We start from the raw sequence: 27,209 nt of genomic DNA on the forward strand, positions 1-27,209 counted from the left end.
ACATTTTTATTGTAGGTGTTTCTTCATCTATATTTCACTTGATTCTTAAAAATAATTCATTTACTGATTTTTCCCAAAATGGAGTTTACATTTCAGGGTTTCTACCTATACTATTTTGCAGTAATTTATTTTTCTTGAGCTTAATTCTTTGCATCACCTATATTAATTGGTCTTACTAATGTGGTTTTCAACCTTTAATTCTTTTTATGAACTCTATTATTTAGGTTTATTCTTTGTTTATACAACTTTAGCCCATTATCATAAAATGATTTTGAAGATTTTTTTTACTTTGCATATGTTTCAATGGGTTTCATTCTGCTTAGATTTTGTTTATATTTTTTAACACTTTTTCTTACTGCAACTTTAGTATAAAGTTAGTTCTATAAAAATAAGGTCTTTATAATATATGTGGTGATTGCTTATTGTATTACCTCTATAAAAAAGGCCTTCACATTTGTGTCCAATAAACACTTCATTTCAACCATTTCATTGTGTGCAATTTATTATTGTAATTAGTTTTTTGTATTTTGATGGTACCTCATGATGAGAATGTAGCTATGACAATATCGTTATCATGAAATATTGTAGCATTGTCATTAACTTTTCTCTCTATCCTACATTGAGATCCTTTCCTTAAGAGACTCCTTGTATCTTCTATTATTTATTAATTAAAAAAATAACGTAATTAAAATATAAGGATTGAATTTTGAAAACGAAACAAAGTAATTTTAATTTAAAAGAAGAAATGAAGAAGACAACTTTTATGGAGTTACAAAATGGTATAATATTAAATAGGTGACACAAATTTCAACGTCACATTTGATTGAGTTTAAAATTAGAAGGAGAAGTAAAATAAGTAAGAATAATAATGGTTGATATATAAAGAATTAAATGTTTATATTTCATGTTCCCCTCTCCTAAAATTAATAAATCATAACTAATAATAATAATACTAATACCACCATTTTTTTATATTGTGAGTGGTTGTAAATTAATGTTTAAATAAATAATAAATGAAATGGAGAGATATACCGTAGTTCTAAAATTAGGTGATACAACATCATCATCGATGGTGGTGGATGAAGAAATTAAACACATTCATATCAATCAAATACTAACTTCTTTATCCTTTATGTATTGAAATACAATCATTATAATAGGATCTGATGATGTTTTCTCCCTAATCATCTTCTTCTCTTCTAATGCTAACAACAATTCCTTCAAAGATATTTAAAAAAAAGATATATACATTATTAATTAATGATATGAAAATAATGGAAGTAATTGAAGATAGAGTGAAAATTAGAAGAAATGTTAGTTACCACAATTTCTGTTATTTCCATTTCAGTTTTAGAATGATTATATATAATTATATATAGATATAGATGATGAATTAGTTAACTCTTCAATTATACTTATTATTAACATTGATTTAATATAAATATAATGATATATATCAGATGAAATATTTTTTAGTTTCTATTTCCTCTAATCAACAATTAATATTCCTTTCTTCTCCTTTGCATATATGAAAATGAGTAGTTACATTTTTGTTGAACCATACAATTATCATTGAGAACGAAGAGATTGTCATTTTGAGATTCCATGGAAGTATCTAAAAAGAACAATATTTTGTTAAAGAAATCAAGCTAAAGAATTTATATTTTTAATCAAATAAATAACCGAGTATTAAATTTCGTTGGAAGTCATTATTACCCTATTATACTATCTACTGCTTTGTTATCCAAGACTAATATCAACATTATTTTATAAAGACGACTTTTTTATTGTTTAATATAGATTAAGGAAATTAAAAATATGATTGAATTTGTCAATAACTATACATAGTATTCTCATTTTAAATATGAGTGAACTTTTAAAGTTTTCATGCCTATAATTTGTGAGAATATTGAAATGGTTTGCAAGATCACATTTACCTTCTTCCATATAAATCTTATGTGAATAGGAAGTCAGTATAATGTTATTGATCTCAATTGTTTGTTTTCAAATTATAAGTGTTTATGTTTTAACAACATGACTGATTAGAATTTTAATAGACGATATTTATGGGGTACGTATATTAATATTTTATATACGAAAGTTGTTATAAATGTATTTCTTATTATTATTTTAGAAATTATAAAAAAGTGTGCACATGGAAGAAAATAGATATATCTATCACAACTATTTCAATGGATTTATTATTAATGACAAAGAACGTTTTTTAACAATCCTCACATATGCTTTCATGTCCTTTATGTCAGGGAAAATCATAATTTGAAATTGAAATTATTAAGGACGTATGACTTTCCAAATGAAAAACTTTGTCAAATATAAGGTTTTTTTGCATAAGTCAATTGAGATACTTGGATTATGTAATTGTTCTAATAGGCAATTTTTTATTAAATGTAAATGATAGGATTATATTCTCTCTCTTTTTCTCTTCTCCTATCTATGTACTTCCCTACCTAATCACATATACTTAATTGAAAATGGTCAATTAATAATAAACCAAGCAATGCATGGAAATATAGTAGATTGAATAGGTTGATGATAATTTTCTTTCTTATTTTTTTTAACAATCCTTACAGATCAACTTTTCATGTCCTTTATGTCGTTGGGAAAATCATAATTTGAAATTGAGAATGTTCATTAAGGACATGTGAGTTTCTAAACGAAAAACTTTGCCAAATATAAGGGTTGTTTGTATAAGTCAATTGAGATACTTGGACTATTTAATTGTTCTAATAAGCAAATTTTTATTAAATATAAATGTTAGGATTATATTCTTTTTCTTTTGTTTTTCTCTTCTCCTATCTTTGTACTTCCCTTCCTAATCACACATACATATTTTTAAAACATGATTTGTGTTGTGTATTAAATGCAAATGATCAATTACTAATATCACAAAATATCCATGGAAAGATAGTAGATTGAATAGGATGGTGTTATTTTGCTTTCTTATTTATTTATGTTGATGTTTAGTTTAATATCCACACCAGTGTTGGCTTTGGACACATTGGTTAAAATAAGATACGAAGAATGTTATAATGATTGTACTTATTAATTTAGAGTGTGTTGAAATAATAATTTAGACTCAAGGGTTCAACCATTATGAGATTAGTATTTTCATCTTAATGATTTGTGGTTAAATTTTATAGTTCTCATGTTTATTTAGTAGTTTATGATATAGGGAGAATATTGAAATGATTTACAAGATCACATTTTTATTTTCCCATTGAATCTCATGCTAGTAAGAAATCACTATAATGTTACTGATTTCAATTGTATGTTTTCAAGTTATAAGTGCTTATATTTTAAACAAAACGTTATTGATAGGGATTTTAATGGATAGTTTTTGGGCGTAACATTTATCAATGTATTATATATGAAAGTTATTATGAATGTATTTCTTATTATTATTTTGGAAACAAAATGTAAAAAAAAAGTGTGCATATTGAAGAAAGTAGATATAACTATCACAACTGTTTCAATGAATTTATTTTTAATGACAATTTATTTTTTTAATAATCCTTACAGGTCACATTTTCATGACCTTTATGTCATTGGGAAAATCATAATTTGAATTGAAACTGTCTATTAATGACATATGACATTCCAAATGAAATATTTGTTAAGTATAAGATTTTTTGTATGGATATTTGGACTATGTAATTGTTCTAATACACAATTTTTTATTAAATGTAAATTCTATATGATTTCTTTTTCTTCTACTTTTCTCTTCTATTTCCCTACGTAATCACATATTAATATACTTAAAACAAGATTTGTGTTGTCTATTAATTGCAAATATAGTTTTTATTATTGGTATGTATTTTAATGGATATTTTTGGGGTGTAATGTATATATATGTTTCATATATGAAAGTTGTTATGAACATATTTTTTATTATTATTTTGAAATTAAAAATGTTAAAATGTGTGCACATGGAAGAAAATAGATATATATATATATTCACAATTGTTTCAATAGATTTATTTTTAATTATTATTTTGAAAATAAAATTTAAAAAGTTGTGCATTTTGTACAAGACATATATGTATATCATAATATCACTCTCAAATATGTATATCACCCTTACATTAGATTCTGAAAATATAAAAAACTAAAAACTCTATGTATAAAGTAAAAGACAAATAGTTGTGTAGCTATACTCAAAATAGAGGTTCAATGAAGGATTTTTCTACAAAGATATCTTCAAAATAATTACTCGGGTTTTAGAGTAGGCTCCTTTAGAAAAAGGCTATGAAAAAAAGTCATTCTAACTGTATGCGACGTAAAAAGAAATTTAAAAGTTATAGAAAAATGATAATATTAAAAGTGCTAAACCAAAATCATTATTAGATATGACAAATGCTATTTATGATGCTATTCTTGAAGGAAAAGTTATCGAAGAATAAAATATAAAGTCTTACTATATTTTTATTGCCTGACTAAACGCATTTCAAAATGCATGATTAACTTGCACTATATATTATGTTAGTGACTTTACCATAAATAAATACTTCCTATTTTGTAACATTTTATTAACAATTCTACATCAACAATAAAATATGTAGAAATCGTCTTTTGTGAGATAATCTTTCATAATATTTTTATTAACAAATTATGTTGTTAATTTTAATTAAATTTATGCAAAAATTATTACCACCCATGTAAATGCACAAGTATCCTACTAGTAATTAAGAAATAAAATAACATATAAGTGAAGTTATGTTATCAAAATAAATAAGTTCTCAAAATTTCTAAATATGGAAAAGTGATACGTGTTATTTTAAGTGGTATATATTAACTTCATGTGGCCTTGGTGAAATTATAGGCTTGTTTGTAGGAGTATTTAACAATTTTCATAAATAATATGATAGGTGGTATTTTTCATAATATATGTCACTGTTAATCATTGAAATGTTGATTTTTATAGGCATTGAAATTAATCATTAAAATGTTGATTTTTATAGGCATTGACATTGAAATGTTGAATTAATTGAAAGTATGCTAAAAATGAGAAGTTATTAAATTGTTTTGTATAAATGGTCTCATTCACATTTTCATAATTGATTTAAAATAACTCGTTTAATTTTAAGTCAATAGTACATAATGAATAATGGGATATAGTTATATTAAAAATGACCTTTATGTTCTCAAATAATATAAAAAACAGCCTCGGGAAATAATAGTGATAAAGTTGACTTCAAGAGGTATCAAAACTTTACTCAAAGACATATGTTTTGGAAATTTCCAGATCCAATCAAGGTATCATCGTTTACTAAAAGAAATATTCTTTGGATATTCTTTTAGAAATAAGTTTTCTCTCATAAACTGGCGTCAACACTCATGGTAACATTCCAAAAAATTTTCTGTTAGCCACGGTTAAGCCATGGCCATTGTACCACAAAACCGTGGCAAAATACATCAGCCACGGTTTGCTCTACCCTAGCCATTGTTGGCGTTCCAAAAGTTTAGCCACAATCATTTTATGATGTAGCTACGGCTGGATGACGTGTGGTAACATTTCTTCAACCACGGTTTCATCCGTAGCTAATGTGAACCTACCCGTGGCTAATTTATATCATTACTTTAACCACAATCTAATTGTGGCTAATATTTATTAAGTTATTTTCACAAATTAGTCTCCTACTCCTCTTTAACAATCATTATATTCCATAAGCATTAATACTAAGAAAATGGACCCAATATCTCAAATTATCATCACCTTCATCTTAAAATAATTCACAAATACATAAGCATTAATAAGTTCACATCATAATATATATCATCCAGACTAATTGTTGAAGCAATTCCAAATTTGGTTAAAAAGAGCATTAATATTTTTATACTAAAAATTTCACGCATAATCACATAGAACTTCTAGTCTTGCCTACTTGATCACTTCAACATCACCTTGAAGGAGTTTTGAGATCTATGGTCCAATGGAAAATATACGAGATTAACAATACAATAATGAATGAATGATTTTAAAAATGAAAGATTGTTTGCGCTATAAATTTAGTAAGCAAATGCATCATTTATACAGTTAATTGGTAACTGAAAACCATTAGATTGAAATATACAAGAATCATATATACCTGTATCAATATTAGCTATAATTGTTTTTTCACCAAAACTTGCTTTTCTCAAGAACACATAAACTACATTTGGATTTTCTGCACCAATATAAATGAAACATATATATACATTGTATCAATTTGTGGCATTCAAAGTGGCTAGAAACCAATAGTAATCATGCACTCATCTCAAATTCTTCTTCTTCTTCTTCTTCCCCTTCTCCTCCTCCTCCTCCTCCTCCTCTCTTCTCCTCCTTTTTCTTCTTCTCCTCCTCCTCCTCCTCCTTCTCCTTCGTCTCCTTCTTCTCCTTCGTCTTCTTCTTGTTCTTCGTCCTTCTTCTTCTTCGTCGTCTTCTTCTTCTTCTTCGTCCTTCTTCTTCTTCGTCTTCCTTCTTCTTCTTCGTCTTCAAGTAGAGCAGCAAAGCAATTTATGTGCTTATTATACGAGTACATCAGTGCTTCCTTGGCTTTCTCATTATTATTAAAGAGAACATGCATATATATTAAAGTAATCAGTTTTTGAGGTCCTAAAATAATATTTAATATAATGCAGTCTTCTTCTTCTTCTTCTTCTTCGTCTTCTTCTTCTTCTTCTTCGTCCTTCTTCTTCTTCGTCGTCCTTCTTCTTCTTCGTCTTCCTTCTTCTTCTTCTTCTTCTTCAAGTAGAGCAGCAAAGCAATTTATGTGCTTATTATACGAGTACATCAGTGCTTCCTTGGCTTTCTCATTATTATTAAAGAGAACATGCATATATATTAAAGTAATCAGTTTTTGAGGTCCTAAAATAATATTTAATAGAATGCAGGCTATAGAATAATTTCTATATACCTTCTTTGCTACAAAGTACACATGTCTTGTTGAGCAATCCCCTTAAATACTCTATCTACAGCTGAAAAGAATGCAAGGAAAATAACACACATTGAAATAAGATCCAAAAGAGATATTGAACCCTTTATAGACATGACCAAGATAAAGTATCATAAATTCTTATCTTACACTCCAAACATTCACTCTTTTCTTTTGAAGAAGTAAATTAAATCAATCCAGAGCTCCATTATAAGAAGTAAATTTTTCCTACATCAACAAATTTTTCCTTCTAGTTAGCTACCATTAACTTTTAAGTATGAATATATTAGTAACATGGAACATGTTAGCTTAATGGAAAAATCAAGAGGTCATAGTAATAGTAATATAATTCAACACAACACTTATCAATTATATTTGAGTTTTAATACAGTACCTGAAGCTATGTATCCATATGAATAGATCATAAACAAGAATATAATTGGGAAAAAGGAAATTAGTCACATAAATTCAACATAACACCCATCAATAATGTTTGAGTTTCAATATGGTACATGGAGCTATATATCCATATGTACCAGAAATAGCATTCAGATGATCAAGAATCTTGAAGGAATTTAGCAAGCCCAAAATCAGCAACAAAATCTTTGTTTGGCATAAAACAAAGTTAGTGTAGCAAAGTTAGTAAGTTTGAACAATTAGCAACACCCATAAACAATGTAGAGAAATTAGAAAGAGACTAATGGTATTACCTGAAATGCAATGACATACTCATAGTCACCAGCGTCAATATCCTTAGTAACTCTAGAATATCCCTTGAATTGTCCACATCTATCCATTTAATCTCAGAGGGTATTATTGTCTTCCATTTTAATTTGTTGAACTTCAGCAAATAAAATAAAATAGGTTGCATTAGGTGATAGGCAAAAATGCTATTAATTGTTTAAGGAAAACAAGTTGTGATGATCAGAAACAAGTTAAATATACATAACTTAAGCAACAGTATTGAAAGTAATGAATAACCAATTTTGTTGTCAATAATTTTCATTCTTAACATGTTCAAAACATTAGAATAAAAGCCTGACAACTGTGTACGTAATTACTTCAAAACATTAGGTGCATAGGTTTATTGGGTTACAAGTTTGGAAAGCCTGACAATTGTGTACGTAATTCCTTCATCCTCAAGTGCACTTTAGTTAGTTCATGGGACATCGAAACTCCTAGAAATTTCTTCATATTTCCTTCATTGACTTCAATTCTTAAATAACCATTGCAATTTGGATTGTTTGGTTAGTTTCTTACTTCTCTCATTCCTATTTTATGGATGTATCTTCTATTTGATGACTAACTATGCAGATAGGTATAGTAAATGAGTGGTTCACTTTGGTAAGAAAACCTTTTATGCGTTTTCCTGTGAATGTAATTGTAGAGTTCTCGAGCACTATACCAAATCTGTACTAAGAACAAATGATGAAATTTGTTTTGAAGCCTCAACATGTTAACAATACTAGAACTTGTTCACGGGTCCCTCAACCAAGAATTTGCTACCATGAGAAGAATTCCTTAGATATTTATGAACTTTATAGCTTAATATTTTGTATTTTGATTTATCCTAAGGAAGTATGAATGTTTAACATTTGGTATATGTAAAAGATTTGATTTTATTAATAATATGACACTTTTGTTACTATTATTATATGCTAGCAAATGTTTCATCTCACTTCTAAATTTACTATTATATTGTTGAATATAAAGACAGATAAACAATCAGTGTAACAGGAGATGAAGGTGTATGAATTATCGGGAGAGGAAGGTGTATGAAAATTTTGGCTAGTTAAAAAAACATTTAATTTGCCACAGGTGTGGTACTCATTCACATAAACCTTTAACTATTTGCAACAGATTTTATTTTAATAATTTGCCACGGCTAAACTGTGTCTAAATGAATTTGATCAAAATATTTGCTACGGATACAGTCATGGCAAAACAAAAGTAACTGTGGTTAAGTAAATGTTATTACACTCGCAAGCATCGTAGCTAAAGTGTAAAATGACCGTGGCAAAATTTTTGCAACTTCCTTAATTGCTACTATAGGTAAAAACCGTGGTTAAAGGAATTTGCTACGGTTATGTAACAGTAACTTTTCTTGTGGTGCATAAACCTAATGAGTCGAATTATATCCAACTCAAGTTTGGTTCGTTTATTTAACGAGCTCAATTTCCAGCTGAAGTTTAGCTTACTTGGTTCATGAACCAAGCTTGTCGAGCTAAATAACAAATCAAGTTTCGAACAATTACCGAGTTAGTTCGGTTCATTTCCATCCTATTTAGAATGGCCATCCAACCCTCAAGATGTTGGCTATTGAGTCGAGTACCACAACAAATTTCATATCAACAAGCATGCAATTACGCTAGGTTACTTTTAAACATTTGCTCTACTATATAATCATTGGGTAGCAATTTAAAATTTTAACCGATTAACATAAAAATGAAGGAGGCCAAATGCTAGTTTACCAAAGAAATGTATTATGAAAAAATAAAGCAAATTGCATTAATGGATAGAGATACAAAGTAGAATAGTCCCATCAAGGACATCCAATAATAGAATTGGAAATATACAAGATAGAATAACAAAGCAACTGCAACAATAAGTATTGTTGGTATTGACATATATTCAAGTACCAAATCATGAATTTATTCAAATCATATTAGCTATTTCACTCATCAAGAGAACAATATAAATCTTGATATCAAGGTATGTGAGTTGTGGAATCATCAAGTGGGTTCCAGTATCTATTGAACAACCATAATTTATCAGCTTCCACAGCATATCCATCTTGATTCCTGTTCCAGCTATAGTGAGCATGCGTTCGGTTCTTTATGTATAAAGTGCCATGTCCAAAGCTTGCCTCTCTATATGCTGAGTATGATGGTTGTGGTTGTGTCATGCTGTAGAAGAAATCATGTTGAAATCAGAATAATTGGCATAAAAGTAACTATTATTGCAATAAGAGTCATCATATTTTGTGTATATAACTTACTTTGTTGCTAAGCCTTCAAGGTTTCCTCCATCCCCATTGGTTATATATACAGGAGCAGATATATCTTTCACAGGAGTACAAATACCATTTGTAATATTGTATTTATCATTGGAGACACGTTCCTGATGCATAAACAAATAGGTTGTCAATGAAAACAAACACCAAATACTATTTTTGGGAGGAAAACGTAAAGTCCCATCAACCATGTACAAACTTGACAAATATTAGTGAAATGAATTATATGTGCAATATTTTTGTGGACTATTTTATTACCGTATTTATTGTATTGATGGTCAATAACCAACACTTTCTTGCATAGCTGTCTTTCAAACAAGGACTCAAATACTACTCTCATTGGTTCCCCTTCCATATAATGATTATAGTAGCTATTATACCAAGGTGCATGCATGAGAACGATCAACCAAGAAGTCTCCGTCCTGTTAACTTTTGGCAATTCTGATGTAAGCCATTTGTATTGCAACGTAGAAGTTCCTAAAAATAAAGATTTTCATATTGTTAAGAGATATATATACAACATTAACATATAATGATTATATGTTTGCTAACTCACACACTATAGAACTTGATGCATCACAAGTATATACATAAATGCTACTATGAGATGTATCACAATTAAAAGTGTTCTCCATATATCTATTTATCATGCAAATGAACATGTTAGGCATTACCATAGGCTGAGTAAGAGGCCAATACAATAATATGTGCTGAGCCTCTCTTGATAGAATAGTAATAAGGTTCAGTACTTTGTGATGCCTCATAAGGAGTATGATAACGATTGGAAAAAGGCTTGAATGGTTGCGTTTCCCCCTATAATCAAACAACAATATATGTCAAAACCTTATTTCTTACTAACAATTGGAGTTGGAAAATGCATTAAACAACAATTAAGATTTATTTTTAAAAACATAATAATGAAAAATTATATAGTTCTTCTAAATGTTAACAACAATCTCAATATATTATTAGGAGAATTTTACAATTTGTGGATCAAAATCAATTTCATGGTTTCCTGCAGTCCATATCCAAGGTTGATAAGCAGCACTTCTTTCCGTAAACCTTCCCCAAGTGTCCCACCTAACATTATCATGATTTGGATAATCATCTGCATAAGAAAGGTCTCCAACGTATAGTAGGGTCGTTCCATTACTATTTTGATAGTGAGTAAGTGTCGTATTTGAATCAAAAGTCTGACCAAGGTCACCTGTCATATAAATGAATTGAGAGAATATTTAGAGGATTTGTAGATCTAGGCAGCAAAAATAACAAAACGAACAAGGGTTTTGTGTGACACTTGGTTCATTATAAAAAACTCTTTGTATTGGGATATTTCTAGGTATTCAATGTTTATTTATTTGTGATTTGCTCCATTTAAATTCTAGGAATATCATTTCCTCATGTTTCTATTATAACTTGAGAGGTTTGTTCTAAAGCTTTTTGTTATAACTAATGCAATAATAAAATGGCAACATAGAATAATAATAGTACATACCTATGATACCAAATGTGTATGGCACATCAAGACCAACTTCAGGAGGAGTTATAAACCAAAACTGTCGTGTGGTGTTTCCAATTCCAACCTCATAGTAATATTTAGTGTTAAACTGTCAATAAATGTAGGAGTATCAGCAACAAATGATGCAAGAAAAACATTGATGGAATAGAATATAGAATATAGAGCTAGCATAGTTAATAATAATAATAAGTACCTCCAAATTTGTGATGGTGGTGTGATGAATAAAACCAGAAGTGTAATTGTAGTAGGTGTAAGTAAAAACTTGTCCTTCAGCTGTGAAATTTTGGAGACTACTATCACTCCAATAAATGACTTCATTGGAGCCAGGTTCATCCACAGTGACCCATGATATGATCATTGCTTGGCCCACAAGGTCACCTTGTGTTATATGAACCTGCTGAGGTGCATTATAACCAGGAGGGATAGCAAAGGCATCACTATCAAGTGGCATATCCACTGGTTTCTCTATAAGATTTCTGACATAAGTGCTGGTTTTGCCTCCATTGCAAAGAACCACTATACTCATCAACAAAGCTAATAATGCAACAGAACTACTATAACCCATTTTCATTTCTGAATCCTATTGATTCTCAAGGCCACACTTGTCTTTGAAGTGGTGTAGTGTATTTATAGCTGTTTATTATTAGTATAATAGAATGCAAACGTTGTCACATTAGCATATTACGAGGAATATTCAGACAGCATATCATAGGTCAACTAAATAACGTGTCCCTATAGGAATTATAATCTTGTTTGTAGGATTGGTTTTTTCATGCTTTACTTCAAAAACAATGAACAGCTTCGACTAAGACTTGACTTTTGGATTTCGGATGGATATGGCATGGTTGAGGCCAAGCAGATTCATAATAATAACAATAAAGGGAATGCATACTTCTACTTGGTGAAGAAAATACAATGAAAAGATATTGGCTAAAATAGAGAACGAAACTTAAAGAACTCAAACACCACCTTCAACTATTTCTTTTATGGCATATCTATCTATTTATGATTATTTTGATCTAGTTTATAGGTTACCTTTTCTAATGTCCAACTTCTCAATAAAAATATCAATAGTTAGGATTTAATCTCATAAGAAAAACCTAACTTAAAATCCAGGTGGTCTATTTACTGGAAGAGCTTAAGACTTATGTAGCATATTAAAATTATTTTTTCATTCAAGGAGGACTCAAAATAAAACCAACCCAATCCCATTACAAATATTTCGAACATTATCCAAAATGGCATCACCTAAATAAGTTGGATATAAAAGTAATGATGCCATAAAAATTAAGAAATATAATAAATTCATGTGGGCTGGTTGAATTTCTATGCTTGTTTTTAGGAACATCTAACATTTTTATTAAATAATATGATTGCTAGGTGTATTTTCCAAAATATATGTTTATGTTAATCTTTCAAATGTTGATTTTTTATTGGCATTGAAAATTGAAATTTTCAATTGATTGAAAGTAAGCAATGAGAAATTATTAAATTGTTTTGTATAAATGGCCTGAACCATATTTCCACAATTGACTTGAAATAAAGTCATTTAATATTAAGTTATCAATACATCAATAATAATATTATCAATTTGCAATAATTTCTAATTAGGAATTATTGATGATATTGAAAATGCTCTTTATATTCTCAAATAATAATAAAAATATCAACATAGAGCAATAATAATAGTGATAATGTTCACTTTAACTTTATGAATGTCACTCTATGAATATGTAGATGTTAAATAGGCTTAAATATATATATCTGTACTTCAATTTATGGGTTGTGATTTTAGTTTTTGAGTTTTTAAATTTAAGTATGTATTCTATTCATTTATAATTTGTATTAACTTTATTTCTCATCATAAACGAAAATGCTAAGGCGGAGGAATAAAAAATTTCCATTCATTAATACTATATTATGCAAAAAACACTTAAAAATTCACCTGCATTATTATCGGCTAAAATAAAGAGTGAAATTTAAAGAACTCACACACCAACTAACAACTATTTTTTGGCAACTCTACCCATCTATCACTATTTTAATCCTCTTTATAAATAAATTTTTTTAATGTGCAACCAATGTTATTAAAACGGTACAACTTATCAAACCAGTAAAGGTACACAGTATTATGGTTTACTCATTAACGTGCATATTAGTGAAGTTAGACATACATATACTTTATACTAATTTTAATGTTAAGAATTAAAAATACAATAATAAGACTTTAACTCAAAAAACTTTTTCAATTAGTGGAACAGCTAGTGGCTTACCTATCATATGAAAGTTACTTTTTCACTCAACGTGGACTCAAAATAAAACCTACTCAGACCTCCTACAGATGCTCGTTGCTTTATCCAAAATCACATCACCTAATTAAAATGGATATAAACGCAATGAGGCTATAATCTATATCTATATATTTATATCTATCTATTAATTAAAAGGTTAGTGTATTACAAAAATATCTATCATCTATTACTTGATACTTAGCATTTTAAGTGCTAAAATTGTCGGTATCTAATCTCTTTATATGTAGATATTACAAATATGTTTATCAAATATAATTGACATTTGTCTTTCTAAGGGCTAAAACTTTCATTCAAAAATATTCTTACTTAAAAATGGGGAATCATTTCGCCTAAGCCATGTAAACCTCAATTTTTTTTTTAAGCAACTGTGCTCAAGCACAAGATTTTATAAAGAGAACCAAAAAGGATAAACAAAGAGGAGTTACATGTTCCTAAATCTATAATTAGGAAGACCAAGAAGGTTCCTATTATAATCAATGATAATGAAACAAGGTAATGTATTCCAAGTTGCACTAATTCTAGACTTGGCACCACAAGAGGCCAATTTGTCAGCACAAGAGTTGCCCTCTCTATAAATGTGAGTGATTTTCCAATTGAGCAAGTCCAGCATCTTGGTACATCTTTGCCACTTGTTATGGAGCTGCCAAGGGGGATTAGACTCACCTTTGAAAATTTGCACCACCAAAACAGAATCAACCTCAAGCCAAATACTTAACCAACCTTTCTTGTAAGCCAAGGAAATTGCTTTGATAGCAGAATAAAGTTCTGCATAAAGGGCAGACTGAATATTCAAATAGGAGCTGAATCCAAGAAGGAACACACCTTTATGATCTCTAAAAATGCCTCCTCCACCCGCATGACCAGGACAACCAAGAGCAGCCCCATCCGTGTTAACCTTTATCCAACCACTCGAGGGAGGCAGCCAGAGAACTTCTGTAATCTTAGGAGCAGAATTGTAGTGGATACTTTGAAGTATATAGGAAAATATATAAATTCAAGGTACGATTTACTAAATAATATTTAAGATAAATGAATTTTTTTATAGAGAGGTTTTATGATTATTCCCAATCCTCATAGAATGTGTAATAAATAAAGTCTCTTAGTATAGTAAATTATTGTCTCCCGAGATAATATTAAATATTGTATTTTTCAATAAAATCAACAAAATGTTAAGATACCAAGAAAATGTGGATGTATCAACATCTAATCCTACAATAGGATAAGGGTACTAACACAATTACACAAAATAAATCTAGAGGACTTTATGAATCATAATTAAACTATACTACGTTAAATCTTCAACAAGCTACTCAGCTGCTCCACCTACAATTCGTTTATACATACAAACAAATAGATAACATATAGGGAGTAAGACATTAAATTATGCAAAAGCGACGAAGTGGGTTTATAAAGAGTCATAACATTAGAGCGACGTAAACAATTGCAATGCCATAATTAGACAATATACACAGTAAATATTATATCCCCTCATAACAAATATGTATAATGATGAATGATATTAGTATATTATGTATTGAGATGCTCTCATGCTATGCTCATGCAATTCCACCAACCAATGACCATCAATGCCCGAAGGCCAAGACCCTAGTGGGAAAGAAATCAGGAGTACAAATTTCCTTAACAACGACAAGTAACAATATCTATTGTTTTCCCGTACTTTTATCAGAAGTGCTTACGTGGTAAGCTCAGTCCGTTTCAAGAATCCTCTCTACCGATCGCAAAATGCGCAAGGGGACGTCAGAGACCGCTTAGTTTGCATGTAGGACTATCCTGGTCATACTGTTTATAAGACCAGATCCTCATTGGATCATCTCACCTAAGCAATCCCTCAAGGCTTCTTGACGAGTCACCGTAATTGCCACACCTATCAAAATCCCAATGATATTACTATCATCATATCTTTCTATTTTCTCCAACTCCAACTAAAAATGCAATGATGTATGCACACTGATCAAAGTTAGTCCACTAATTCCTTTTATCAATATTGTCTCAATTTCAATTTCCAATAACATCATCTAAGTTAGTGGTCTTAGCCCCAATGCAAATTTTTATCATATAAATATCCTCAGGATGAGCTCAAGACATAACTTAGTGATCAAAATAAATGGATAACATCCCAAGGTCACTACACTTTCAATTGTAGTCATAGGCTCTCAAGTAACTACAAATAATTCTCCTTCATATATGAATTTAGTTGTAATCACTATCACTATAATAAGTCAAAATAGACATTCATTACTAATTATAATAGTCTAATAAGAGTATAAAGTCATATCAGTAAGCCATCATTATCAAACATATAATCATTCAATCAAGATACAATATTTTAATATTCATGATTAAAATGATTAAATGAGGAAGCCATAACAATCAAGACAATGAACCCTCATTTATCATTTTAGTCTAAGGATCCTCCAACTAGTGAGTATCACCGGAGACCTCAATGCTATGCTCTAATATCACTATATCTAATACTTCTCCCTTACCTAAGTTTACGTAAACTCCTTTGTCCAGCAAATAAACTAGTTCCTCTGTCGTCTCCTTCAACCTTGGGATCTTTTCCCTTAAACATGTCAATCACAATCAAGACAAAAATTAAATTCTAATTTACCTAAAACTATCAACTAGTCTATTATTGATTTTTAACGCAACAACACACATGTGAGTTTTAACTGCAGAACAGTACAAATATATATAGATATATAAGTACTATAAGGTATTGGTTTTGGAACTTTATACCAAACAGTATCTAAATAAAGAAATAAATCACATTACTAACCTGGTATTTGAAAATAAGCTAAATTAAAATAATTGTCCTACCATGGACCACATACAGCGTGAATTAATTCAATGTAAATCAAAAATTGTTTTGGGCTAATTAAATGCCAACTCTTCGTGCCCAAAGTTGAAGAAAAACCCGGAGTTGATTTTATAAAATGTGAAAGGGAAAGAAACAATAATTGTTTCCATGCGGTAACAGTAAGGCAAACATAACAATTACATGAATTATTGAATTCAAGGGTGTTGTAGTATGAAGGAAAAATTGATTACCTGGTTATCTCCTCTTTCTTCTACCAATTGCAGTTAGGAAGTGTAGTTTTTTTGTTCCCTCCCAACTCAACACACATATGTATTTACCAATTAGGTTAATGCTCTTCTTAAAAATAATTTTTTAATGTTATTCTTATCAAATAATAAAATTATGTTTTATGTCAAAGTAACTAAGATAAATAAGATAATTACAAAAGAATAATCATCTAACATATCTAGATAATCTTAGAGGATAACTTTGTTAAAAATTAATCCAAATAATTTGGGATTGACTATTAACAAATATATTTATTTTCAAATTAGTTGTCACAAATTTGTGGTATTAGAAGCCAAATTACATAAATAGACATATCAACATAACTATTTACTTAAATTTTATTGGGGACAATTTAGTAACTGGACATTGTTCTTCTAATAAAAGAATCTCACCTTTTTATCATTTATTATACGTTCGGCAATTACGTTAATGAGTTTGTGTAGATAGTTAGTTGGTAAGGTTTTGGTGGGGTTAAATATGTCTTTTTGTTTTCTTTTACCTTTTCTAAAATCTTAAAATTTGAGAGTGTATTTTTTACCTTTTCAAATTGAAGTTAAGTTAATAAGGCTAAAATGATAAATGATCTAGTGAAGTTGAAAAGGTTTCAATCTACACGTCTATACCACTACCTCTTCATCTCATGTCTTTTTCTCTCTCAACTTTTCTCATTCCACTTCTATCTCTTTATTTCATCTATCCACTTCTCTTAGTTGTTTTCTCAACTTTTCTCATTTCACTTTCATTTTAATCTTCAAAATCAAATCTTCGTTTCAGTAAATAATAACTTTTAAAGTCATCTTTGTTAAAGGTAATAGTGTTATTATAGAAAATGAAGATTGTTGAATAATGATTGTCATTGTTCATAACACTGAACTGTTCTTTGCTAAGTTTATTTCGAAAAAATACATGCCTTTTAAGAGTGCATGTTCGTTTTCTTCTCCATCCCTTCCATTTTTTGTCTCATTTTATGCTTAAATACGAGACCTTTTATTTTTGCATGTACATCTAGTTTGGGTTTTTTAGTTTTTTTTATGTCATTTGTATACTTAAACACTAAACATTTTACTTTTCATGGTCTATGTGTCTCTTCCATTTTTGTGTCATTTTTAAGCTTAAAAATCATACATTTTATTTTTACATTTTCATTATGTATGTGTTTTAAACATCTTACTATAATTTTTAAGCTTAAAGATTAGTCCTTTTAATTTTGCATTTCCAAGGTTTTTTAACATTTTCTTTTCAATTTTTATGCTTCAAAATCAGACATTTTTCTTGTCTATGGGTTTGTTCATCTTTATTTCACTTGATTCTTAAAAATAATTCATTTACTAATTTTTCCCAAAATGGAGTTTACATTTTAGGGTGTTTACATATACTATTTTGCAGTAATTTATTGTTCTTGAGCTTAACCCTTTGCAACACCTATATTATTTGGTCTTACTAATGTGGGTTTCAACCTTTAATTCTTTTTATAAAGTCTATTATTTAGGTTTATTCTTTGTTTGTACAACTTTAGCCCATTATCATAAAATGATTTTGAAGATTTTTTTTTTACTTTGCATCTGCTTCAATGGGTTTCAATCTGCTTAAATTTTGTTTATATTTTTAACACTTTTTCTTACTGCAACTTTAGTATAAAGTTAGTTCTATAAAAATAAGGTCTTTACAATGTATGTGGTGATTACTTATTGTATTACCTCTATAAAAAAGGCCTTCACATTTGTGCCCAATAAACACTTCCTTTCAACCATTTCATTGTGTGCAATTTATTATTGTAATTAGTTTTTTTGTATTTTAATGGTACCTCATGATGAGAATGTAGCTATGACAATATCGTTATTATGAAGTATTGTAGCATTGTTATTTACTTTTCTCTCTATCCCATATTGAGATCCTTTCCTCTGAAGGCTCCTCTGTATCTTTTATTATTTATTAATTAAAAAAATAACAGATATTAAATATAAGGATTGAATTTTGCAAACGAAAAAAATAGTATTAATTTAAAAGAAGAAATGAAGAAGACAACTTTTGTGGAGTTACAAAATGTTATAATATTAAATTGGTGGCACAAATTTTAATGTCACATTTGATTGAGTTTAAAATTAGAATGAGAAGTAAAATAAGTGAAAATATTGATGGTTGATATATAAAGAATTAAATGTTTATATTTCATGTTTCCCTCTCCTAAAATCAATAAATCATAACTAATAATAATAGTAATAGCACCATTTTTTTATAGTGTGAGTGGTTGTAAGTTAATGTTTAAATAAATAATAAATGAAATGAAGAGATATATGGTAGTTCTGGAATTAGGTGATACAACAACATTATTGGTGGTGGTGGATAAAGAAATTAAACACATCCATATCAATCAGATACTAACTTTGTTATCCTTTGTGTATTGAAATACATTCATTACAATAGGATCTGATGATGTTTTCTGCGTAATCATCTTCTTCTCTTCTAAAGCCAACAATAATTCCTTCAAAGATATTTAAATAAAAGATATATACATTATTAATTAATGATATGAAAATAATTGAAGTAATTGAAGATACCATAAGAGAGAGTGAAAATTAGAAGAAATGTTAGTTACCATAATTCTGCTATTTCCATTTCAGTTTGAGAATGATTATATATATATATATATATATATATATATATATATATAGATGAGGAATTAGTTTACATTTGAGTTAAATTATATGAATTATACTTATTATTAACTTGATTTAATATAAATTTAATGATATATATCAGATGAAATATTTTTTAGTTTCTATTTCCTCTAATAAGCAATTAATATTCCTTTCTTCTCCTTTGCATATATGAAAATGAGTAGTTACATTTTTCTTGAACCATAAAATTATCATTGAGAACGAAGAGATTGTCATTTTGAGATTCCATGGAAGTATCTAAAAATAACAATATTTTCTTAAAGAAATCAAGCTAAAGAATTTATATTTTTAATCAAATAAATAACCAAGTATTAAATTTCGTTGGAAGTCATTACTACCCTATTATACTATCTACTGCTTTGTTATCCAAGACTAATATCAACATTATTTTTATAAAGACGACTTTTTTTATTGTTTCATATAGATTAAGGAAATTAAAAATATGATTGACTTTGTCAATAATTATACATAGTATTCTCATTTTAAATATGAGTGAAGTTTTATAGTTTTCATGTTTATGATTTATAAGAATATTGAAATGGTTTACAAGATCACATTTATTCCATATAAATCTTATGTGAGTAGGAAGTCAGTGTAATGTTATTGATCTCAATTGTTTGTGTTCAAATTATAAGTGCTTGTGTTTTAACAACATGAATGATAGGAATTTTAATAGACAATATTTATGGGACATACGTATATCAATATTTTATATACGAAAATTGTTATGAATGTATTTCTTATTATTATTTTGGAAAAATATAAAAAAGTATGCAAATTGAAGAAAATAGATATATCTATCACAACTATTTTAATGGATTTATTATTAATGACAAATAACTTTTTTTAATAATCCTCACATGTTCGCTTTCCATGTCCTTTATGTCAGGAAAAATCGTAATTTGAAATTGAAACTATTAAGGACATATGACTTTCCAAACGAAAAACTTTGTCAAGTATAAGATTTTTTTGCATAAGTCAATTGAGATACTTGGACTATGTAATTGTTCTAATAGGCAATTTTTTATTAAATGTAAATGATAGGATTATATTCTTTCTTTCTTCTCTTCTCCTATCTATGTACTTCTCTACCTAATCACATATACATAATTGAAAATGGTCAATTAATAATAAACCAAACAATCGATGGAAAGATAGTAGATTGAATAGGTTGATGATAATTTTCTTTCTTATTTTTTAACAATACTTACAGATCAGCTTTTCAAGTCCTTTATGTTATTGGGAAAATCATAATTTGAAATTGAGAATGTTCATTAAGGAGATATGAGTTTCTAAATGAAAAACTTTGCCAAATATAAGGTTTGTTTGTCTAAGTCAATTGAGATACTTGAACTATGTAATTGTTCTAATAAGCAAATTTTTATTAAATATAAATGCTAGGGTTATATTCTTTTTCTTTTGTTTTTTTCTTCTCCTATCTATGTACTTCCCTGCCTAATCACACATACATATTTTTAAAACATGATTTGTGTTGTCTATTAAATGCAAATGATCAATTACTAATAACCCAAAAAATCCATGGAAAGATAGTACATTGAATATGATGATGTTATTTTTCTTTCTTATTTATTTATGTTGATGTTTAGTTTAATATCCACGCCAAATTCAATTGATTAATGAATGATGTATTATTGATAAAATTGAGATGTAGCTCACACTGTATTAGGAGAGATAGGACTTGGATGATTTTTATATGACAAAAGACATTTATTTTTATTGTTGACTTTGGACACAATGGTTAAAATATGATACGAAGAATGTAAGAATGATTGTACTTACTAATTTAGAGTGTGTTGAAATAATAATTTAGACTCAAGGGTTCAACCATTATGAGATTAGTATTTTCATTTTAATGATTTGTAGTGAAATTTTATAGTTCTCATGTTTATTTAGTTGTTTATGATATAGGGAGAATATTGAAATGATTTACAAGATCACATTTTTTCTTCTTTCATTCAATCTCATGTTAGTAAGAAGTCACTCTAATATTACTTATCTCAATTATATGTTTTCAAGTTATAAGTGCTTATGTTTTAAACAAAACATTGTTGATAAGGATTTTAATGGATATTTTTGGGGCGTAACATATATCATGGTATTATATATGAAAATTCTTATCAATGTATTTCTTATTATTATTTTGGGAAAAAAATTTGTGCATATTGAAGAAAGTAGATATAAGTATCACAACTGTTTCAATGAATTTATTTTTAACGACAATTGATTTTTTTAATAATCTTTACAGGTCACCTTTCCATGTCCTTTATGTTATTGGGAAAATCATAATTTGAAATTGAAACTGTCTATTAAGGACATATGACATTCCAAACGAAAAACTTTGTCAAATATAAGATTTTTTGTATAAGTAAATTGAGATACTTGGACTATGTAATTGTTCTAATACGCAATTTTTTATTAAACGTAAATTCTAGATTATTTCTTTTTCTTCTACTTTTCTCTTCTATTTCCCTACCTAATCACATATTAATATACTTAAAACAAGATTTGTGTTGTCTATTAATTGCAAATATAGTTTTTTATTATTGGTATAGATTTAATGGACATTTTTGGGGTCTAATGTATATATATATGTTTTATATATGAAAGTTGTTATGAACATATTTTTATTATTATTTTGAAATTAAAAATGTTAAAATGTGTGCACATGGAAGAAAATATATATATATATATATCACAACTGTTTCAACAGATTTATTTATCATTATTATTTTGAAAATAAAATTTTAAAAGTTGTGCATTTTGTACAAGACATATATGTCTATCATAATATCACTCTCAAATATGTATATCACCCTTACATTAGATTTTGAAAATATAAAAAACTAAAAACTCTATTTATAAAGTAAAAGACAAATTGTTGTGTAGCTATACTGAAAATAGAGGTTCAATGAAGGATTTTTTGACAAAGATATCTTCAAAATAATTACTCGGATTTTAGAGTACGCTCTTTTAGAAAAAGGCTATGAAAAAAAGTCATTCTAACTGTATGCGACCTAAAAATAAATTGAAGTTATAGAGAAATCATAATATTAAAAGAGCTAAACCAAAATCATTATTAGATATGACAAATGCTATTTATGATGCTATTTTAGAAGGAAAAGTTATCGAAGAATAAAATATAAAGTCTTACTATATTTTTAATGCGTGACTAAAACCATTTCAAAATGCACAATTAACTTGCACTATATATTATCTTATCGACTTTACCATAAATAAATACTTCCTATTTTCTAACATTTTATTAACAATTCTACATCAACAATAAAATACATAGAAATCGTCTTTTATGAGATAATCTTTCATAACATTTTTATTAACAATTTATGTTGTTAAATTTATGCAAAACTTATTACCACCCATGTGAATGCACAAGTGTAACACCCCAGTAATGTCATGCGACCTCCCCGGTCCATGACGACACTACACGTGCCACCCACCAGCATAAATACTCCCTGCAATATTTTATTCCCCAAAAAGGGGAGCCGCCTCCCACGACTCGAACCCATGACCTCAGGGATAAATGGTCACTTTTCCCATGAGTCGCTAGCTCCCCTTTGTGGGGAATAAAATACTGCAGGGAGTATTTAAGCTGGTGGGTGGCACGTGTAGTGTTGCCATGGGCCGGGGAGGTCGCATGACATTTCTGCGGTGTTACCGGTGACATGCTCAGTATCGTCATGGACCAGGAAGGTCGTATGACATTACTGGGGTATTACAACAAGTATCCTACTAATAATTAAGAAATAAGATAACATATAAGTGATCTTATGTTATCAAAATAAATAAGTTCTCAAATTTTCTAAATATGGAAAAGTGATACGTGTTACTTTAAGTGGTATATATAACTTCATCTGGCCTTGGTGAATTATAGGCTTGTTTTTAGGTGTATTTAACAATTTTCATAAATAATATGATAGGTGGTATTTTTCATAATATATGTCACTGTTAATCATTAAAATGTTGATTTTTATAGGCATTGAAATTTATCATTAAAATGTTGATTTTTATAGGCATTGACATTGAAATGTTGAATTATTTGAAAGTATGCTAAGAATGAGAAGTTATTGAATTGTTTTGTATAAATGGTCTCATTCACATTTTCATAATTGATTTAAAATAACTCATTTAATTTTAAGTCAATAATACATAATGAATAATGGGATATAGTTATATTAAAAATGATCTTTATGTTCTCAAATAATATAAAAAAACAGGCTAGGGAAATAATAGTGATAAGGTTGACTTTAACGAATGTAAACCACTCTTAAGCTTATCCTAGTCGTTGCTTCATACCAAAATTGGCACCTCCATCAATTCCATATCAATAATGTATTCCTCCATGGGGATTGTGATGAAGATGTTTACACGGCAATTTCTCTGTAGAAGATGTTTACATGGATCCAAAACAAGCCAAGTTTGCAATCTGCATAAATCCATTTATAGTTTGAAACAAGGTAGCAGACAATGATATCAAAGAGTGTCCTCCACCTTATTCTCTATTGGATATACACAATCCCAATATGATCACTCTTTTTTACCAAATATATCAATAGTAAATTTATTGTCTTGTGCATTTATATAGATGATTTAATATCGGCTTATACAAATCATCATGAAATCAACTTTGTGAAAAACCACTTCCACGATTTCTTCAAAATCAAGGACGTTGGTCCCTTGAAATTGGCTTGGAAATTTCTAGATCCAATCGAGGTAGCATCGTTTACTAAAGGAAATATTCTTTGGATATTCTTTTAGAAACAAGTTTTCTCTCATCCAAGCAAGCCTCAACACTCATGGTAAGAACCTCCAAGCTTCATCAAAATGATGGTGATTTTTACTCTGACCTAGCATTGTATAGAAGATTGGTTGACCAATTTCTCTATCTTACAAACACTAGACCTAATATCTACTTTGATGTTCAACAACTTAGCCAATTCATAGTCTCTCCTACAACTCACGACAAAGCACTCATAAGGGTATTAAGATACTATGAACACTCAATTTCATTCACAGTCATTTTCTAAATTTTAAAGAAGTTCAGGAGTTGAGTTGCAATAAAATACACTCACAAGACTAAATAGCAAATAACTTGAATATACCCTAACTCTAACCCAAAAACTAAGGGGTTATAAACAACGTTTTAAATTACGGTTGCGGTCGTAATTGCGGTAACAGTTGCGGTTATTGCGATTGTGGTCATTGTGGCCATTGCGGCCTGATGCAGCCACATCAATGTGATTTGGAATCACACCATAATTGCGATGTGATGCAGCTGCGACAGTCACCGCAACCACAATATTGTGACCACATTGCAATATTGCGGCTACAATTTAAATTATTGGTTATAAAATAACCCCACTTACCATACCTAATCAATCAACAGCTTTATCCATATTTTTAAAGATATAATCAGCAACCTCCAGAGAATACGCACAAGGAGATAACACAAAGAAAACCTAGCACTCTGTAAACCAAAAAACAACTAGCTGCATCTTCCACATTGCGCCAAAGGCAACAAAAAAAGATGCAACCATAAAATGGCAGTAGATAGCCACCAAAGATGGCACCCAAAAAGTAAGGTTATAAAAAATGTTTTTAATTGCGGTTGCGGTCGTCATTGTGGTAATAGTTGTGGTTACTGTGATTATGGTCATTCCGGCCGTTGCGATGCAGATTGCGGCCGTTGTGCTGTGAATTATTTTGTGATTAAAAAACTATTTTTGAATTCAATGTGGCCTAATGCGGTCCAAATGTTGTCCAATGCGATTGCGTTGCGGACCGATGCGGTTACGTTGCGGCCTGATGTAGCCACATCAATGTGATTTGGAATCACACCACAATTGCGATGTGATGCAGTCACGACCGTCACCGCAACCATAATATTGCGATCACATTGCAATATTGCGGCCACAATTTAAATTATTGGTTATAAAATAACCCCACTTACCACACCTAATCAATCAGCAGCTTTATCCATATTTTTAAAGATATAATCAGCAACCTCCAGAGAATACACACAAGGAGATAACACAAAGAAAACCTAGCACTCTTTAAATCAAAAAACAACTAGCTGCATCTTCCACATTGCGCCGAAGGCAACAAAAAAAGGATGCAACCATAAAATGGCAGTAGATAGCCACCAAAGATGGCAGCCTAAAAAAGGATAATACCATCCAAACATGTCTGAAAAATCTCCTTCCCTGTCACACACTCTGCAACTAAGAGGATTCTTTCTTACCCAAGCATGCTTTCTATGACACACTCTGTTTGTACTTATATTTCTATTTTGACTCTTCTCCTACTCTTGTAAAACACAAGATAGAAAAGGCTTCTTATTTTAAGTATAATCAGCGTTGGCTTCACCACCTGCACCCTGTTTGGGAAACGCTTCCATCAGCACAACCTAGTTTTTGGAGGAATCACTTTTGTAGTCTTCACACGCTGAAGTTGCTTCATCGTTCTTCACACGTGAGTTATTGTAGTAGTGCACCTGATATAGCAACTTCAGGTTCACGTGATTGTTGCTGCTAGAAACACTGATCCAACAAATGGTAGAGTCATAAGGCTACAGTACCTCAAGGCTGTTGGAATTGAGAAACCAGAATTACTTTGGTTTCTCTGTTCTGGAAGAATTATGAACATTGGAGCATTCAAATGAAGGCAATCTTTGGTTTTCAAGAATGTCTTGATGTAGTGAAAGGAGGAATGCCAACAGCAGATGAAAATTCAGTGGAGTATAGGGAAGCAAACAAGAGAGATTGCAAGGCAATCTTCTTGATCCACCAATGTGTGGACAGAGCCAACTTTGAGAAGATCTCTGCAGCATCAAGCTCAAAGGAAGCTTGGGAGATATTGGAGAAGAACTATTCTGGTGGAAAGAAGATCAAGAAGGTGAGATTGCTGACACTCAAAAGACAATATGAGTTGATGCAAATGGATGAGCAAGAATCCATAGCTGAGTACCTCAACAGATTAAGGAGCCTGATAAATCAAATGAAGGGGTGTGGAGAAACACCAATTGAGCAACATGTAGTGGAGAAGATACTCAGAACCCTTCATCCAAGGTTTGATCATGTGGTGGCAGTAATAGAAGAAGCAAAGGATCTTGACAATCTATCAGTTGATGAGTTGCAAGGATCCTTGGAGGTGCATGAGCAGAGATTTATGGAAAGGCAGAATTATAGACAAACAGATCATGCCTTGAGTGCTCAATTCAAGAAGAAGGGTGGCCCTGGTCAGAATGAGAAATTCAGAAGAGACAAAGCAAGATGGCAAGGTGGTAGGAGAATGGAATCTGATAATGGCAAGCTTGGATCGAATTCACATCAGAAGAATCAGAGCAATAGTTGTGAGGTCAGTAAAACCAAGAAGTGGAATAATCAGTTGGGCAGAATGAACAAGAAAGATAAAAGCAAGATTCAATGCTTCAACTGCAGAAATTGGGGACACTATGCATCTGAGTGCAAAGAGAAAAGGGTCACTCAAAACAAAGAAGAGGGAGAAAGACTAGCAAAAGATGATGAATCAGAAGAGGAGGTGTTGTTGATGGTTAGGAGCATTAATCCTTCTCAAGAAGCAAATGACTCAAATAATGCTTTGCTAAT

At 29.7% G+C, this 27,209-nt stretch overlaps 2 protein-coding genes across 2 annotated transcripts; one reads left to right on the forward strand and one right to left on the reverse strand.

Moving 5' to 3' along the window:
- Nucleotides 1-9,510: 9,510 nt before the first annotated feature.
- LOC109338868 (purple acid phosphatase-like) lies at nt 9,511-12,080 on the reverse strand. The gene is made up of 7 exons (XM_019576218.1): nt 11,658-12,080; nt 11,441-11,552; nt 10,929-11,152; nt 10,620-10,758; nt 10,236-10,422; nt 9,934-10,098; nt 9,511-9,838 (listed from the first exon to the last, which is right to left on the reverse strand). Exons 1-7 carry the CDS (start codon nt 12,033-12,035, stop codon nt 9,640-9,642), a joined length of 1,404 nt encoding a protein of 467 aa, XP_019431763.1. The 5' UTR covers nt 12,036-12,080; the 3' UTR covers nt 9,511-9,639.
- Nucleotides 12,081-26,259: 14,179 nt separating this feature from the next.
- LOC109338869 lies at nt 26,260-27,153 on the forward strand (the record flags this gene model as incomplete). Its single annotated transcript, XM_019576219.1, has 1 exon — nt 26,260-27,153. A coding segment is annotated over exon 1 (894 nt), but the record flags the coding sequence as incomplete, so codon positions are not given.
- Nucleotides 27,154-27,209: the final 56 nt, after the last annotated feature.

The sequence above is a fragment of the Lupinus angustifolius genome, unplaced genomic scaffold (genome assembly GCF_001865875.1).
Source record: "Lupinus angustifolius cultivar Tanjil unplaced genomic scaffold, LupAngTanjil_v1.0 Scaffold_45_145, whole genome shotgun sequence".
NCBI classification, from domain to species: Eukaryota; Viridiplantae; Streptophyta; class Magnoliopsida; order Fabales; family Fabaceae; genus Lupinus; species Lupinus angustifolius.